Source organism: Nanorana parkeri, unplaced genomic scaffold (genome assembly GCF_000935625.1).
Source record: "Nanorana parkeri isolate BGI_ZX_2015 unplaced genomic scaffold, ASM93562v1 scaffold982, whole genome shotgun sequence".
NCBI lineage: Eukaryota > Metazoa > Chordata > Amphibia > Anura > Dicroglossidae > Nanorana > Nanorana parkeri.
In genome coordinates this window covers 88,988-107,994 of record NW_017307250.1, presented here as the reverse complement: position 1 = coordinate 107,994, position 19,007 = coordinate 88,988, and the positions used below count along the sequence as shown (strand labels likewise).

Sequence of the window (19,007 nt, the reverse complement as noted above, 5' to 3'; positions counted from 1 at the left end):
TTTGATACAGATTTTCCTGTTTAACCCTTGATTAACCTTAATTAGACTCTAATTAGCCCTTTTTCACCTTATCCCCGTTTTTATTTTTGTTGATGTTTTGCTTTATCCATTATCACACAAACATTTGATTTCATTTTTACATTTGCTTTATATTTTTTTAAAAATACTAATTTATTATTTATCAATAAATTCACCATGTAGTATACCAGCAACCTAGTTTTAGAGCGCGTTCACACCAGCCCTATAGGGACCGCGTTAAAAAGTGCTGACCAATGCAACCCAAAGGCAAGGCAAAAAGCCTTACTTTTTATAGGGTCTATTCACACCAATGAGCTCTATGATGCAGGCAAACATTTTATCACAACACGTTGCATTATAACGCATAATAATGCATCATAAAGCTCTGACGCACATAGTTACTGGACTGCTTCATTTGACAGATGACACTTGCACTTTGTGATGATGCCCGCATGTTGAAGTGCATGTAGTTTCATTTCAAGTTTATAAAAAAGAATTAAAAAGGCAGGTGTGGCGATGCATTGTAAAAGCTCATCACAGAGCATGTGCGCAACGCACACTATGTGTGTTATGCAAACAATAATGTGTGCCCTTAGTATCATGATAAATAGAACAGATCACAAGGATAATTTGTGTATTGTGTTTCTACAGCAACACTAGTTTTTTTTTTTAAATCACTGGGCACATCTTGGGGAATAAAGTGTTTTATTCTTCCATATGTTTTTTTTTTTTAATTTTCTTTGCATTTTAAAGCCAAAACCTTGTAGACCTAGAGTGACTTAAGATTTCTGTGCCTGTATGCCATACAGCTAGGTTATATTTTATAGAAAGATCTTCTTATTCTTTATTGCACATACATGTATACAAAAATGAAAAGAGATTGCTTTGATGCAGACTGACACAAATGGCCAAGTGTATTCCAGTTCATAGTAAAGTATATTACCATCTGTGACCTAATTTCATTATCCTCATCTGACCGTAATGGCTTTCAAAAAAAAAATAATAATAAGCGCAATGAGGAGGAATCTGAGGAGGAACACTGTCTTTCTTAATTTGACCGTTAGAAAGTGCTCACACTTTGTGATGATGCCCAGCAACTTCCTCCATTGCCCTAGCTAAAGGCCAAAGCCTAGTGATTGCTCAATCAGCAGGGCACACCTTCACACCGTGCTGCTGGGTGGTAAGTGCCTACTTGAACCAGTATTTAGCTTGTTTGGTCAATAAATGCTGAGATAGAATCTCTTTTACATACAGATACAGTACATTGTTAAAAATAAAAAAAGTTATAATCCTGGTTTGCTCTCTACAGATTATCCAATCGATTACACCGCGAGAGATGACAAATCTTCAAAAAACTTGCTTGGTTCTGCTACAAGTGAGTGATCAATCTTTTTGATTAGCCATTCAAAAATGAATATGCTTCTCCAAATGAATCTTTGCATATAATTGTATGCACAAGTGTATGGAATACATGGAACCACTTCTATTTTCATTTTCAAAATTCGCTCTATAAAACGTCATCTGTGACAGGAGGGGCAGTGCGAAGACATATACCCCTCCTTTTACAGATGACCTTATACATTTCTGATGGGGAAATTTTCATTCTTTTTTGTTTTCTATTACGTCTTGTTCTTCTTTTATACTGTGGACATCCCGATTATAATTTTGGGGAAAAAATTTCATAAAAAGGGTAAGCTTGCTGAAAAGTGATGTATCAGCTTTGCCTGAATGCCAGTGGTGTGAGTAAGCTGGCAGCTTTGTAAAACTTTTGGATATCCTGGATGAGAGTCACTGCCACACAATATTTTGATTGCCCACCCTTTATTTGGCAGGAATACATAGAGAAAATGCCACAGACCATGTTCTAAATAAAGAATAGCAGTGTGTTATCTAGAATCTGTGTTCTTGGAACCCTCAGGGTTTAAAAGGCATTAAAATGGCACCTGTACCCAGACTATGGTTATCAAAGAATTTACATGTTCTTAATATGCATTAAGAGATTTTAAACAAACCATCACTGACCTCTCTAAATGCTGGTACTGTAAAGCAATTCATTCTCAAAGATCTTGAGGATAACAGGCTAGGAAGTCAGGTTTTAGTCCATGTCTAAGCGAGCGGAAACACCAACTGGTTGTTTACATGAGGGCTGGAATGCTGGCAGAGTTCTACTCTCCATAGAAAATAGCAGTGATTTTGGTGGCTCTGTATTTATAGGCAATGTGGAGAAATTTAGAGAACTATGGGCCGACTTTTTTTTTTTGTCTGTACTCTTTTTAGGCTCAAAGGAGGACATTTACTCATGTTCACCTGTGACCCAAAACTCTGCATATAGCAGACTATTGCCCGCATATAGCAGACTATTGCAGAGCCGCGCTAAAGCCGGGATATATCCAGACAATATTGTCGGATCCACCCCGCCACCTGATTGACTCGATGACTGACTGACAAAGCTCTCTGCAGAGAGATGATTGGGTACTGAGCGTTCAGCACTATGTGAAGTTCACGATCAATAGAGCTGTCATGCGACAGCTGCAGTGTCGCATGTCAGCTCGCATGTCAGAAAGAAGGGATCTTCCTGTCTCCTGTTGTGATCTAAACTGTATGCAGGATATTGGGAACAGATCCTGAATGTTCAATTCTTGTGCCGGGTCTTTTTCTTCTCTTTTTGGAAAGCAAATGGAAGCTACTTAACGGTTGAACCATAAATTTGATATTATTAGTAAATACAATTTGATGCTTACTCCGTATGATAAGGTGTTTGTGGGTTAATACATTTTGTAGTGTTGTTCTCAAAGCTGATGACCACAGAGACATCTATAGTATTAGAGCCTGAACTGCCTCGGAGATGCAGCTGTCATATCTCCTCCTGCTCATTTACACGCAGCATAATGCGTGTATCTTTTTCACATTTTCTGTATAGTTCCATGTATGTGACTGAGCAGGCATTCTTCTCCTTGGGGGTCAGCGGTCACTGTGACAGCTGCAGTTTCCTGTCCATTTTGCAGCAAGTATTCACTATTAATAGTACCTGTGTGTCCTTTTTTTTATAACTTGAGCTACAAGACTGCCACAAGAGTCTCATGGCATTTCTGCTTGAAGGCTGTTTTGAATTGTCTACATTCAATACTCTAAAAACTGCTTTAATGCTTAAACCATTGCTGCTGTCCTTTTTTGTTCTGTTTTGGGCATATTTATTGTTGCTACAAGCTTAACTGCTGAATGTCATCTGACCAGCTATAATTATTGACCGTATTAAAGCGCTGTCATTTTTTTAAAAAGTGATACGACTTCTGACTTACATACTCTGTTCTGTAAATAAGTCTTTTTGGGAAAAGCTAATTCAAGGACTCATTTGATGGTTGTAAAAAGCTTATCGTTTTTGGTAACTCCTTTTCGTACAGTTGTACCAATTATACCTCTCCTGAATGTATATACCTCGGAAGAAGTTACCACAGTGAAGCAGTAACCGTATTTTGAATCCAGAGCTCTGAATGTTTGTATATACAGTTCACATTGTTTAACTGGAACATAAGTCAAACACAAAGCACACAACATGATCTACTGTACTGACTTAGTGTACATTTTCCCTTGGTGACCGTATTGATATGACTGCAGACTAGTAACATTTGCTTGTGTTCCCTGCGTTCTCTTCAGATGCCATTCTTAGCATGGTGAATAATCTTGCTGCTAACATGCTGGGTGCGAATACTGAGGAAGCGAACTCTGAAGGGAAAGGTAGCTGCTTTACATTTGTACTTAAGTTAAAACACTGTTTCAAAGTAAGACATATATGAAAGCATATTGATAGCTTGTTTACAGTGAGATTTTTATGTAACTCTTTTTAAAGCTTTAGTGTTCTAACAAAGGTATTGGCCTACCTCCCTGTGAATATGTATTTTAACAGAATGGTGAGTACATCGTCTCCAGTGGATCTCTGGCACCTCTTAAAGGTCAGGTAACATGTAATAGAAAAGCTAGTGGGGCTTAGCTGAGTGATTTGCAAAGAAGCTTGTTTGCTGCATTGCCCAAATACATTTTGTCTGCCAACCATGTGCGTTGTATGTATAGCTGCCATAAGTCAAATGGTGTTTGTCAGCAGCTTGACTGATGAATGCCGCAAGAAACCATTTAAGTTAACAATGAACACACGCCATTTCTACAAACCTTTCTCGCGTATAAAAACACTACTTTAGGCAGATTGTTTAGTCCTCCTGGCGCGCATATATTTGAGATGCTAATTCACCATTGCATCGCCTTGACTTGCAGTAATAACCTAGGGTCGTGTGCCATCTCGATCTCTTCAGAAAGCAGTCACGCTCTGTTGGACTTTTTTTCTGGAGAGTGTCCTGTGACACTGATTCCCTTTGAGTTCTGTGGGTATCTTTGTTGCAGAATCTTTCCTAGATACTGATTTACTGAACAGGCTCCGAAATCAGGCAGCCACCAGATCTGTGTGCAGTGCTGAAGAGCAGCCTTAGTAGGATACTTTAAAGAAATAATTCACTGACATGGAGCATCACTGCTTCTAAATTGCCTTCAGGGAGCACCTAAATATGATATGTGGACTTCATGGTAATTTAAAGTTGAATGCCTTCTGCCAGATCATCCTATGAACAAGCCAGGTCAATAAGAAAAAAAATAGATATACAGGTCTAAATTATTAGGGTTACTATGATGTACAGGACACTTTATCAAATGTTTTAAAAAGGAGCAACATTACCTACAGTTTTTCTTTAAATTGCATAGCTAACAATCTTTGTTATTAAAGTCTGCCTAGACAATGGTGAGACCATATTTAGGGATTATGTGCACAGGTGCTGAAATAGTGTCCTATCTGCTTCTATCTGCATTCAGTGCAGCCAATGTCTGTGTCTGTGAACCTTGTGTGTGTTACATCTGTAGTGGACGTCATTTTATGCAATGCATTGCAAGTCATAAAGACTTAAAATGCCCATTTCACTACAGTTTATCTGCTTTTAGGTTTCTGCGATCCTTGTGGCCGTTCAGGGAAGACTGCACACTTTGACTGTATAGAGTACAGTCACATTGATCTGTTTCGGCACCCATGTACATATAGTCATATGAGAAAATAATTATACCCCATAGAAACTATTTAGTTTTTCATCATATTTGAACAGGCAAACATTGCATATTCAGATAATGCCTACAGATAAAGGTGATATGAACAAAAAAATGCAGATTTATCATATGGCAAAAGTAAGTATACCCCACCACTTAAAATCAATGAAATTAGAACTAGGTGTTCCAGGTTAAATGCACATGATTACAACCTCCTTAAGTAAGGAGTATGCAGAATCTGTCTGACTAGATTTAAAAACATTGGCAAATGGTTTCATATCAAAAGCTTCACTGTAAGGAAAATATTGTAAAAATGGCATAGATTTCAAACAACTGCTAATTTGTCCAGGTCTGGCTAGCCCATGCTGACTGTAGCTAAAAGAAGGCCTAACGAACCCCACAGTTTCATTGCAGGCGTTGTGGTAACTCTTGCAACAGTTGAGGTCAAAGTGCATCCATCTGTAATCTCTGCATGAGAGGTGGGCTAAGAAAATCCCTTTGCAGTCCAAAAAGAACTGTACAGTTTGCTATTGAACTTGTAGGCAACGACCAGACCTTCTGGAACAATGTGCTGAAAAGTGTAACCGTAGACGGTATGTGGAGTAGAACGTCATATCAACTGTGAAACGTGGTGGAAATGTTATGGTTTGCGGGCTGCTTGCAGTTATCAAGTCGGTTATACATTCTGCATTATATCGGTGTGCTTGATGAGAATGTATTTCTTTTTATCCAAAAGTTGACTTTAAACCGGACATTTGTTTTCAACGTGATAATGTGAAGCACACTAACAAATTCACCAAGGAATGGCTCAAAGGGGAAAAAAAGAGGGCTATGGACTGCCCTAATCAAAGCCCTGTTTTGATTCCTATTGCAATTTTGTAAGGAGCTGTTTAAATCCATGTCAGAGACTGGTGAGCAGTTATATAAAATGCCTACCAAATGTCATCTCTTTTTCTGCGGTATACCATTACATCTATTGGCATTTTTGTTGAATAAATGATTGGAAAGGCTAATTTTTCTTGTGTTCTTATTCAATTATATAACTCTTTATATGTAGAGGCTGCTCGAATAAAGATATACAGGGCTATTCACTAAAGGGTGAAGAGTATGGAGAAGGCAGGAGAAGTGAACAATCTAGACCGAATTCTCCAATTCAGATCACTTTCCAGTTCAGCTACAGTATGTTGTCCGAGATTGTTCACTTCTCCTGTCTTCTCCTAATTCTTCACCCTTTTGTGAATAACCCTCTTAATGATTGCTTGTTCAAATAATATGAAAGTCAGTAGTTTTCATGGGGTGTACTTGAGTGACTTTAAGCCTTTTAGAGGTATCCAATATATACAGGTTAAAGCTGTCCCTAAGAGTAGGTACTCTAATCCTATAAACTATGAGCTGTTTTTTGCAGTTTAGTGCCCAATTCATCACCACCCAGAGAACTTGCTTATATTTCTCCTCTTCCTGGTTGTGAAGAAGATACTCTTGGCCACCTCCTATAATGCAATGCCCAATGCCAAAAGATGTAACTGACCTTTTACCAGGCTTGGGATTGCCACATGGGAACTTCAGGAAAATGATGGAAGGTGCTATGAACAACACATTTTTGTAAATGGGGGTGAGATCTCTGTCTGCTACCAGCAGCTCCTAGTTTATGGGATCTCAGACGTTGCACAGGTTTATTTTAACACCATTACGTCTTTTGCTATGTTGCTTTCTGTAGTTCTTTTAAGAGTGGTTATGACTAAGAGACATGTATGGTTACAATCTATACTAAGGCAGTGAAGTACATCTTAATTAATACAGATTGTCTCTTTTTTTAGTTTTGAATGGAAGCACCCCTAAAAATGTGACTGCAGAGACCGTGGAAGGCAGTCCAGAAAAGACCACTGAGCAAGCGCCACCTACATTAGCTACGTGAGTGTGATGTTAACATTGCGTGTTCAGGTCAACTGCCATGTACCATGGTCTTTATTTAATTATGCATTTGCATTCGGTTACATGCGGTGCTTATAGGCACGCTAATTGAGGAGCTGTTTTATGCAACACCAAAAGTCTGTACTAGAAATGGCATTCTCTTAAGAGGAGTTTACCAAGAACAGGTTTTATTTTAAGTAACAATATTGGGTATAATCAAGTTTCTCACAGAGCTGGGGTGTGTTTGGAATTTTGTTAGAGTAAAAGTTTTATTGCAATGGAATTAAAGTGGGGTAATACTTTTGCTGTACAGTGCTTTTGGGGGTTGTTTCATTTACAAATATGTGGCAAATAAAACAGTTCATGTTGTTATTTCCACTGTGTATTTACAACCATGGACATACAGTATTTGTTGGTATCCTTCAACAAATAAAGAACCCAGAATTTTCTCAGAAGTAATTTAAAACTTACAAATTTAATTGGCATCCATTGTTTAGTCTTTACTTCATAAAAATAAGACTTTGCTTTTGATTTTTGATTCAACTGAATATTTTAAATAAAATGAATGAATGAAAATGGCATGGATGAAAATAATGGGGTTCTTAAAGGAGAACTATGGGGTTAAGGCTTTTCCCCATAGTTCTCAGGGTAACGGGAGGACACAAATTAGCGTCCTCCCGTCACACTAGGCTCAGTATACCGCGAGCTGTAGCTCGCGGTATACTGAGACGGCGCAGTATACAGCGAGCTGCTGCTTGTGAGGTGAGCGAATGCGGGTATGTGTTCGCTCACCTCCCGATCTACTGAGCCGACCTGTGACAGTCTCAGTGTCACAGGTCGGCTAGCACTATGAGGTGAGTGAAAAGCACTCACCTCATGGTTCTCCTTTAACCTATTATTTTGTTGCACAGCTCTGGGAGGCAATCGCTGCAAACAAGTTATTTTTGTAGATCTTAATGAGACCTATATACCTGGCAACATAGTTTGCTTAAGAAGAGTGGGTAGAACTGCTCCTGCTATCTTTTTTCTCCAGACTGCATTCTTCCTCTCTTTCCATAGATGTTCCATAGAATACAGATCAGGAATCATACACAGCCACTTCAGAGTAGTCCAGTAATTAATTCTTAGCCATTCTTGGGTTTGTTTAGCTGTGTGTTTTGGGTCATTATCCTGTTGGAGGATCCATGATCTGTGATGGAGACTATGCTTTTTGATACCGCGGAATACGTTTGGCTCCAGAATTCCTTGGTAGTCTTGGGATTTCTTTGTGCTATGCACAGATTTAAGGCTCATTGTGCGAGACGCATCAAAGCCACCAAAAGATAACCAAGCCTTCTCCATGTTTTAAAGTAGGTACAGTGTTCTTTTCTTTTTGATCTCCTCCTTTGCTTTCTCTGGTCCATGTTCAGTGCGGTGTACATGATGACGGCAGAGTGACCTATTTTTCTCCATTCATATAGGCTGACTGATTTTCTATATGCAGTGTGGGGGGATCTAGGAGGGGCTTTGGTAGAGGTTCGGGATTCTTATTGCCTGATGCATACAGGTGAAACTCGAATAATTAGAATATCATGCAAAAGTTCATTTATTTCACTAATTAAAAGGTGAAACTAATATATGAGATGGACTCATTACATGCAAAGCAAGATAATTCAAGCCGTGATTTGTCATAATTGTGATTTGTCATAATTGTGATGATTATGGCTTGCAGCTCATGAAAACCCCAAATCCACAATCTCCGAAAATTAGAATATTACATGCAAAACATGAACCAGGTGCCAAGTCCTGCTGGAAAATGAAGTCAGCATCCCCATAGAGATCCCCATCTGAGATTGTGGATTTGGGGTTTTCATGAGCTGTAAGCCATAATCATCACAATTATGGCAAATCACGGCTTGAACTATCTTGTATATTAGTTTCACCTTTTAAGTTGCATTTAGTGAAATAAATGAACTTTTGCACGATATTCTAATTATTCGAGTTTCACCTGTACAATGTTTGATTCAGGATTTAAACTCTTCATATAGGATGGCAATTTTTTTTAACCAGGCCCTAGCAATTATGTGCTTAAATGCCATGAAAATGTAAGCAAACTGGCATTTTGGTGAATCCTATTGTTTTTATTTTTTCTTTAATTTAGCAGTGCTTTTGTGCTTTAGTGCTTTTCAAATCAGCCTATCTAGGAGAGCATATTTGATCCCCTATATAGTATATTTGTTCAGCCTATCTAGGAGAGTATATTTGATATTTGGTCCCCTATCTAGGATATTCGATCAGCCAATCTAGGAGGGCAGATTTTATATTTGATCCCCTATCTAGGATATTTGATCAGCCTATGTAGGAGAGCATATTTGATCCCCTGTATAGGATATTTGATCCTAAAGAAAAACGATAGGCCAAATGACATGGGTAGCCCCACTGCAAGGGTTAACTTTTTATATTAAGTTACCCTGTGAGCTATGTAAGTGTTTAAAAACTAGAAGATCTCCCTTAGTGCAGGCACAAGTTACCTGTGGCTTTAGTTATTGTAAGCCATTTCTTCTTCTGTGCATCTGAAAAAATTTAAAAATCCACCGCCAGCCTGCACAGTGCTGTGCTCTATCTTCTGTAGGGCAGGCTCCATAAAGAGAGCCTGTCGCTTCCAAACACTATCACGTAGGAGCTTGTTATCCCCTGTGTGATAGCAATAAAGTTAAGTGAAAAAATTAAAATTACAAAAGTTAAGAATTTTAAAAAAACAAAACACTGCTGCCTCTCCCACCATCTGCATGCTAATAAACGCACACGTAGGGCATTGTGTGTGCCTTTATACCCGGAGTGCTGACCCCATCACACACACACACACACACACACACACACACACACACACACACTGCATTAAAGGGTAAGTTCACTTTCCCAAGTTAGTTGGGAAATTGGAATTACCTGCTCAAATCTGACCCCCTCTCCCCACCCCTGCTATACTTGCCTTTCGGCAAACTCTCCTTCCCCCTCCACCGGTACGGATGTACTATCTGTACCCCCTACTTCCATCCAGTGCAGCCCAGCACTATGTATTTTTAATTTCTAAGCACGGTTAAATATGGTTTTGGTTAAAAAATTGTATCTCAAGAAGTAGATTGTCAAGAGGGACAAGTAGATTGGGCCCCTGCTTTAGTCCTTGGACAAGTAGTTTTTTTTTTTTTTACATTTCCACACCCCTGAAATATGACAATTGGTATACACATTTTTTTTTTTTGCAAATGGGTAACCTGGAACCAATGATAGATCATTGTCATGACCAGAAAAGTTGTTTAAAGAAGATCTCTATGACACACTCAATCTAAACTGTTAAGACAATTCCTTGACAGTTTCTTTGAAACTTCCAACCTTTGTAAGTGAAAACTGAGTCACTGAGCTGTTCAGGAGATCATAAATCAAGCATTTTACTGTCTCTACCTTTTACTCCTTTCTATGTCATCGCTGTCAGGCCTGTGCTATACAAAATATAGGAAGCCTGTCTTCTCTGTATCTCATCCAAAATGAGGAGGTTGCATGTATTTAATTCATTCACTAGATGGTGCTGTGTACATAACAAGCATATGGTCTGCAAACCAGTATTCAGTGCCAACAGATGCTGGGAAAGCTCTTTTAAAATGCTGTTTCATTCTGTCTTTGAGAAATGCTTTGAGACACATGGACTGGCAGCTAATTTATTGTGGTTTTTGGGTTTGGCAGTAAACGTGCTGTGCATATCCAGGAATTGGGAAAATCTCATTTGTGCAGCATACTGATATAGATCTATATCATTTTATTGAGGACTCTTGCCTTTCTCTGTTGTAAAAACATGGTTTGCCTTACTAGTGCACTTTATCACGGTAACTAAGATCAGCCTTCACTATTACCAAAACAGACGCAAACTCTGTATCCCTTTTACGTCTCACTGAGCGTTAAAAGCAGTGATGCACCGATACCATTTTTTCGGTATCGTGTACGAGTACCGATTTTAGTTTTTTTTTTCCCGATACTCGCTGATACCAATGCCGCGTGCCCCGATTTTATCAGGAAGTTGGGAGGCGGTTCATAACTAGTCCCCCTGGTTCCTGATTGCCTGTGAAGCCGGTGTTCTAGAAAAAAAACACTGGCTTCACTTGCTGAGGCTGCCTGGCTTCTTGACCGATCGGGAAGCCAGGCGGTGAGTCATGAGCTGCCGTCCGGTTTCCTGATTGGTCAGGAAACCAGGCTGCCTAACTGGCTTCCTAGCCAATCAGCAGGCCGAGGCGCGAGTCATGACGTGCTGCGCAGCTTCCTGATTGGTAAGGATGCTAGGCTGCCTAACAACAAGTGAAGCCAGCTTCCTTGCCGATCAGCAAGCGGGGCGGCACATCATGTCCTGGCTTCCTGGTTGGCTAGGAAGTCAGCTTCACTTGTTCCTAGGCAGCCTGGCTTCCTGACCAATCAGGGAGGCGGGTCATTAGGTGCTTTCTGATTTGGCTTTCTGATTGGCTTGGAAGCTGGCTTTACTTGTTGCTAGGCAGCCTGGCTTCCTAACCAATCAAGAAGCCGGGACAGAACCCACCGCCCGGCTTCCTGATTGCAAAGGAAGCCGGCTCCATGCTCCCTCGGCACTGCTGGTCAGAGGGCAGTTATGGAATATTATAGCGGCTGCAGAATGTAATAAAAAGGACATTTTTTATAAATATATATTGCCAAATGGATTTTTGCAGCAAATATTTTACATTTTTATATTGTAATTATAACCAGGGACTGATTATTATATATTGCTGATTTAGGGTTACAGTAGTGCATACATTTTTGTTTGCGATAAAATCTGAAAAGTTTACAGCGTTATTCATTTGAAGTTTACTTTTACAGGATAGAAACGGATAGCGTTGCACCCCCTACAGTATCTGTTCCTGAGCCTGAGATTCCTAAAGAAAATCCCATTGTCCAGCTGGTGCAAGAAGAGGAAGAGGAACAGCCTAGTGAGTCAACTGTGACTCTCTTGGGCACCGATGATCAGGAGGAAGAAAAAGAGTCCTGGTTTGAATTTGAGACACAGATTTATTGTGGTGAACTAGCAACTATCTGCTGTATCTCCAGTTTTTCTGAATATATTTATAAGTGGTGTTCAGCAATTGTGGCCATTCACAGGCAGCGTAGTAAAACCTCTGAATTTAAGCGCAGGGAGGAAAATGACTCTCAGTCTACTCAGCAAACTTTGGTAAGTCCAGCTGCTGCTCAGGCCTCAGACGAACCATCTGAGAGCAAAAACGATGAAATGGCCACAACAGATTTTATTTTGGTAAATCCAGGAGAAGATTTACAAACTGATACTTTAAATAAGGTCACCTTGGAACCTAGTCATACTCAAACCATATTTCAGTCTGTTGCTGGACACGTGACCGCAGGTGATGCATTGTTATCAACTGAATCCCTTCCAGAGGTAACTATGCACAGTCCACATTTTAGCCCTCTTTCACCAGAGGCTGAACCAGAACAAACAAAGGAGGTGAAAACCAGCGAGACTTTGATTTATGTTGAAAAACCAACTGTAAACCTGGAGTTTAGTATTTTACCAGATGCACATGATGGCTCAGTGAAAGAGAATGCCGATTACTCCAACATTATTAAACCAACAGAAAGCCTGCCAGTACAGGAAGATACTGTACCTGTAGAAAGTGATTCCGAAGTAAAAGAAACACCAAAGCCTGCATTGACTCAGCCTGTTGAGAGCCCACCTACTATAGACAAAAAGGAGGATGAACAGGTGACAGAGGATGTCTCTATTAATGGGAGCCTGCACAGAATCACTACAGATTTTTATGCCGAATTACAGAACGCCACTGATCTGGGCTATACAAATGGAAATCAAGTGCATGGTTCCAATCAGAAGGAGTCTGTCTTCATGCGCCTCAATAATCGCATTAAAGCTCTTGAAGTTAACATGTCTCTGAGCGGCCGATATCTGGAAGAGCTTAGTCAGAGGTAAGTGATACCCCTGCCTATTTAATAGTAGACCTTTATTTTCCATTCTACTTGATTCATTGAAAAAAATAACTGTGTTTTGTCAACTTGTATATCTAAAAGTGAACCTCTCCTCCACTCTTGGTGTATGTAATATCCACTTTTTTTTTCCATTATTTTGTGCTGAAAAGATTAGGGAAAACCCCTGTCGGTTTGTTTAAAAATACAGTAGGAGCACCAAGCCAAAAGGATTTAGTCCGAAATGCTTTTATATGCAGCCAACACAATTTGGGGGCTCACAGCACATCCCCTTTTATCAGGGCTCAGGGAATTTTAACCAGGCATGGAGAGATTCATTAAAATGGATGAACAAATAGATCTTACGTTTGCTGGTATTATGTTGCTTGAGAGCCAATAAAAACATTTTTGGATTGGCATGCCAATTTTTTTTTTTTTTTTGCTGTCTGTGTCCTGCTGTAGAGATTTTTTTTTTTTTACTTCCTGTCCCAGAGATACAGCAGGAAGTTGGAGGAAATCTCTGGGAGGAAAGAATTCCTCTGACATCTGTCCACAGTAATCGCAATAGGTTCCTTTACTGCACAATTTACTCTTACCTCTTGTGGAGAAACTCTAAAATTTAATTTCCATCTCCGTGACAGAGGTCACTTGGACGGAAAGAGCGGGTAAATCTACTCATTAATTCAATTAAGACCCTCTTGACATACTCCCTAGTAGAGGAGATGTTCTATGCAAATTAGCAGCAACTTGAAAAAGTATTCGCTCCTCCAGAATGATTGCACAGAAGTACCCCTTTGAGAAAACTTGCCTCAAAAAGTGGATAGTGCTGGGGGTAGATACGGCTATCTCATGCTTCTCTGCTTCTCAAGATCTAGGTGGAGGGCATCCCAATGATCCTTGTGGCACCATACTGGCCCAGAAGAATGTGGTATGCGGATATCCTTTGGATGCTGGCATACCCATCATGGCCAGTTCTAGACTGTTCAGAACCTCTGGCTCAAGGTACAGTGTTTCATCCTGCTTCTCATTCACTGGCTTTAAGGGCTTAACTGTTAAAGGCCAAGTCCTGAGGGATAGAGGTCTTTCCAAGTCAGGTATTCCTATGCTCTTGCAAGCCAGGACGTCTACCTCTTGTAAGTTGTACCATCACTTGGCAGGGCTGTTTTCTGGAGCCAGCAGTGGAAATGTCATCCTCGGCAGTACCTAGTGGAATAGAGTTTGGCCTTGATTTAGGCTTTTCTTTAATTGGGAATGGACCAGCATCTCGTCTTGAGTACTCTGAATGGACAAATACAGCCTTGGCCATCTTTTTCTAGCACTTTTGGCCTCTTATTTCTTATTAAAGGCCTTAGTGCAGGGGGTCACTTGTGGCTCCTCCTAGACACACACCAGTGACGCTGTGGGATCTCAATTCGTTACTTTAATTTCTCCAACAAGCACCCTTTTAAACCTCTTTTAAATATCTGTGATATCTCTCATCTGAATCCTATGTGCAAAGTGTTTTTTATTGTCACCAGTCACCTCTGCTGGGAGAGTTTCTGAGCTGACAGCACTATCTAAGGAACCACTCCTGGTTTTTCACGAGGACTTTTCTCAGACCTAGGGATTCCTTTTTGCCTAAGGTAGTGTCCTCATTTAATCTTAATAAGGACATTGTCCTTTCTTCCTTTTGTCTTACTCCTAAACATGCAAGAGCCACTCCGGACAGACAGCGCGAGTTGAGGGAGCTTAACAAGTGGCTCCGGAGCTGGTGTCAGAAGGAAGGATTTGGTTTCCTGGAGAACTGGGCTGACTTCGCAGTCGGCTATCGGCTCTTCAGCCGAGACGGGCTGCATCTTAATGGGAAAGGTGCAGCATTCCTGGGGGGAAAAATGGTAGAAAGACTGGAGGAGCTTTTAAACTAGATAATGGGGGGAGGGCATAAAAATATTAAATTTAAGTAATAAAAACCCTATAATAAATTCAAATAATAAAGAGGAAATTATTAAAGGGGTAATTAGTGGGCTCACTCCAGTCATTAGTGCAAAAGCAGTGAATATAGTAAATCCGATAGCCATAAATAATATAATTAAGCCTGGCCAACCACTATCAAGTAAACCTTTGTCCCATAAGACAGGAATTAAATGTATGTACACGAACGCGAGAAGTCTGGCCAATAAATTAGAAGAGCTTGAACTTATGATGCTCGAGGAGGACTTCGATATAGTAGGAATAGCGGAAACCTGGCTAGACAACACACATGATTGGGCCACCAATATAGAGGGGTACAACCTGTTCAGGAGGGACAGAGGTGGGAGAAGGGGGGGGGAGTATGCATTTATGTTAAAAATAATCTAAATACGCATATAAGGGATGATATCACATCAAACAGTAGGGAGGACGTGGAATCCTTATGGCTAGAAATGGATACCAGGGAAGATAGTCGGAAACTTATTGTGGGTATTTGTTATAAACCTCCTAGTATTGGGGAGGAGGGGGAGGCTCATCTTCAGTCCGAAATAGAAAACTGCGGGGAGGGAGGGCAATGTAGTCGTGATTGGCGACTTCAATTACCCGGATATAAATTGGGCTAATGGAACCTCAAGTTCAACCAAGGAGGGCCGATTTTTGAACATGTTGAGAGACAACTTCATGGACCAGATGGTGGAGGTCCCAACTAGAAAAAATGCCATCCTAGATTTAATCATTACTAATGCAGTTAATTGAGGATATTGTTATTGGGTAGACTCTGGGCAATAGTGACCACAACGTGATCACTTTCAATATTGAATACAGGAAAAGCAAGAGGGCTGGTAGGACAAAAACCCTTAATTTCAGAAGGACTAACTTTGATAGACTGTGCCACCTAGTGGGGGACATCAAATGGGAAAATGTATTTCAAAATCTAAACACGGACCAAAAGTGGGAATGTTTTAAAAACACATTACATATTGCCATTGCCAAATGTATACCGTTGGGTAATAAAAGTAAAAGATCACAAACAAAACCTGTATGGCTGAATAAAAATGTAAAGCATCACATAAAGGAAAAGCGAATGGCTTTCATAAAATATAAGATAGAGGGGACGGCATTGGCGTTCCACAACTATAAAGAACGCAATAAAAGATGCAAACTAGCAATACGGACGGCTAAAATAGAGTGTGAAAGACATATTGCCATAGATAGTAAAAAAAAAACAAAAAACATTTTACCAATATTTCATGTACAAAATGTTCTATAGTCATAGCGACATTAGCAACAAACTCTTTACGATTAATTCCGTAACAAAGACTAGAGGCCACCACCTGAAACTGGTAGAAAAAAAATTCAAACACAAGGGGCGAAGGGGGTTCTTCTCAGTTCGAGCAGTTAGGGTCTGGAACTCGTTGCCACAAGCAGTGATTTCAGCTAATAGTGTGGAATAGTTCAAGAAGCTTTTGGACGATTTCCTGAGAAACGGTAATATACAGGGGTACAAGTACTCCTAATAACGATATGACTCGGGGATCTATACACTTGATGGACATGTGTCTTTATTCAACCTCAAATACTATGTAACATCCCAGTAGGAGGTTCCCCTCCACTGCTTAGCTGTGGCTTGGGCTGTCTCAGTTTATCTCTCGGCTACAGCTGGAGGACCTCACAGGGAGCTCCCGTGTCTTATTCCACTATTTCTCTATGGATTAGACAGGTCACTGTAAAGGCATACTCTACTAGGTCTGTCAGCGCCTCTTGAGGCTTTTTGGCATCAAGCATTTGTAAAGCCGCCACCTGTTCACGCTTTTCTTTTTTCCCCCCAGGTAGACATTCAGAACTGCTTATTCTAGTTTAGAGCATAAGGGTGCTACAGGCTGCTCTGAGTTGGGCTTTTCTGTTTTTCCACATCTCTGAATCTGCCGCCTATGTGCTGTACTATAGGATGAAGAGGTTTTGGATTTTTGACTTGCCAGTAAAATTAATTTCTTGGAGTACAATAGAGGATGCAGGGCTCTCTAATTTTCTTATTCAGCCTGCGTAATGTGTGGGAATCTCTCCTCGCCAGGTGTGCCGCCGTCAGAATACTTGAAAAGTGACTGCAGCTGATTGGATTGAATTTTGGAAATTGCTCCCTCAAGTTTCTCAATCAGCAAAAGTCAATGGAAAAATCTTTTGTTGAATGGAGGTGTGCCGACAGAGAAATGTTGCTCATATTTTGACCAAGTCCGTAGGACTCGGCCGAAATTGGGAAAGTGTATGGCTAGCATTTTATTTTTTGTGGCTTTTAAAATACACGAAGCGGAGATTTTGGTACATATTTTATGTACATTAAAATTAAAGGATAGTATACTTTGGTTTTCTGTGTTCTACAATACTCCAAAAAATGTTGTTCTGCTTTGACTAGAAAATCCTTTTCTCCCTTAGCGCTCCCCCTTCTTCCCCACAATGTGTGTGAACCTGTAAGTGTACTTTCATGTTTGCAGCCAAATTGGGATAACATCTACGTTATATTTGATTTTCTCATTCACATAGCGTTTCTTAAATATATTTAACATTTTGCTTCTTAAATTTGTAAGTGCTTTCTACTTGCTTTAAATTCCTACCTAGCCTCTTCACCCCCCACCCCTTGTGTAACATTGAGAAGGGAGCTTTAGTAAGTTATCAGTTGTAAACTAAATGTAAACGCACATTGTCACAACAAAGGGTTAAAGATTTGGAAGCACTCTATCTTGATGGGAGGAAGTGCAGCCCTTCAGTTTGACCCTCTACTTTCACTTTCAAACTGCTCAGAGTAGCCTGGAATCTGCATAAAGGCCTTTTACCAAAGACATATCTAAAAGATAAGAAAATTGTTTTTGGAAATGCATAACAAACATGTAGAGGAGTCTTTTCAATTTAATTTTTAGGATGCACAGGGTTAATTACGGTAAACCTTACTTCCTTGCCCCCTACTTAACATTACATAGCAGAGGAAAGCTAACTAAGATTACTTGGCAAGTAAAGAGGTAAAGAACAATTTTTTTTATTTCTTTTAATTAAAGTTATGCTTTGTGAATGGCAATATGTAAGGAATATAAAGAAGGTGTTATCCCAGTTTGGCTGCAAAAGTGGAAATAGACTTTAAGGTGCTCAAGCATTTCTGTGCAGATTTTAAAGAAAAAGATTGGTGTTCAGGGACAGTCTGTGTACACTGCAAAGAATGCCACCTTACAATTGATTTAGTGCCTATGATCATGTGTTGTGTGGGGGCCCAGGAGAGAATAGTTGGTGGTCACTGAGGCACTGCATTTGTGGAAAACCTATTGTACTGCTTAGAAAACATCTGCCGATCACACCCATAATTAGACTTACCCTGGGTTCACACCTAGGCGTATTGTAATATGCGCGTCTGTCGCGCGTTTTTTTACCGCGATTCGCGGTAAGTCGCGCGACCCCAAAGGCTACTTGGCTTATCCCAATGGAAAACGCCCTACAAAACGGCCCAAAGTAGTCCCGGGACCTTTTCAGGCGTGGGCCGTTTTGTAGGGCGTTAGGGACGGGTGGAAATACGCCTAGGTGGGAACGAGGGCATTGACTACAATGCAATTTATATTTTTGACCGTTTTGTAGAGCGTCCGTCGGGCGTAGGACGCGCTACAAAACGGGTCAGGTGTGAACGGGGCCTTAGAGAGGGTCAAGGGCTGCATTTAAAGCAACATTGTAGTGAGAGGAGTCCAGGGGTTGCTATTGCACACCTGATGGCTCTGTCTTCTATGCTTTCTGAGTTCCTGAGCTGAAAAAAGCATGCAACAAGTAAAATCAGAATGAAGTGAGAAGGTACCTGCTATACAAATTACTAACCTGGGGCTCTGCAGGTAGTAGTGTTTTAAGTGGTATTTATTAAAGTCTGAAACGTTTTTTTAATAATGAATCCAGATCAAACATACATTGCCCTGCAAAATATTTTTCACTCTATGCCCAAACAGTCATCATGTTTCTGAACAGTTGGCTCCAACTCTCTCAGTTCGGCTTCCCTGAACTTCATGTCCAATTCAAGATCCCAAGGGACAGCATTGTCGTCTGCTATCCATCTACTAGCT

The 19,007-nt window shown here is 40.3% G+C and overlaps 1 protein-coding gene across 1 annotated transcript in view; it reads left to right on the top strand.

The window, feature by feature from the left end:
- Nucleotides 1-19,007, top strand: part of SUCO (SUN domain containing ossification factor) — a 105,359-nt gene that overhangs the window by 65,677 nt on the left and 20,675 nt on the right. The window contains exons 15-18 of the mRNA XM_018566845.1: nucleotides 1,328-1,393; nucleotides 3,673-3,753; nucleotides 6,915-7,008; nucleotides 11,863-12,975. Coding sequence (XP_018422347.1) covers nucleotides 1,328-1,393; nucleotides 3,673-3,753; nucleotides 6,915-7,008; nucleotides 11,863-12,975 — 1,354 coding nt within the window. The remainder of the gene's footprint in view (nucleotides 1-1,327; nucleotides 1,394-3,672; nucleotides 3,754-6,914; nucleotides 7,009-11,862; nucleotides 12,976-19,007) is intronic.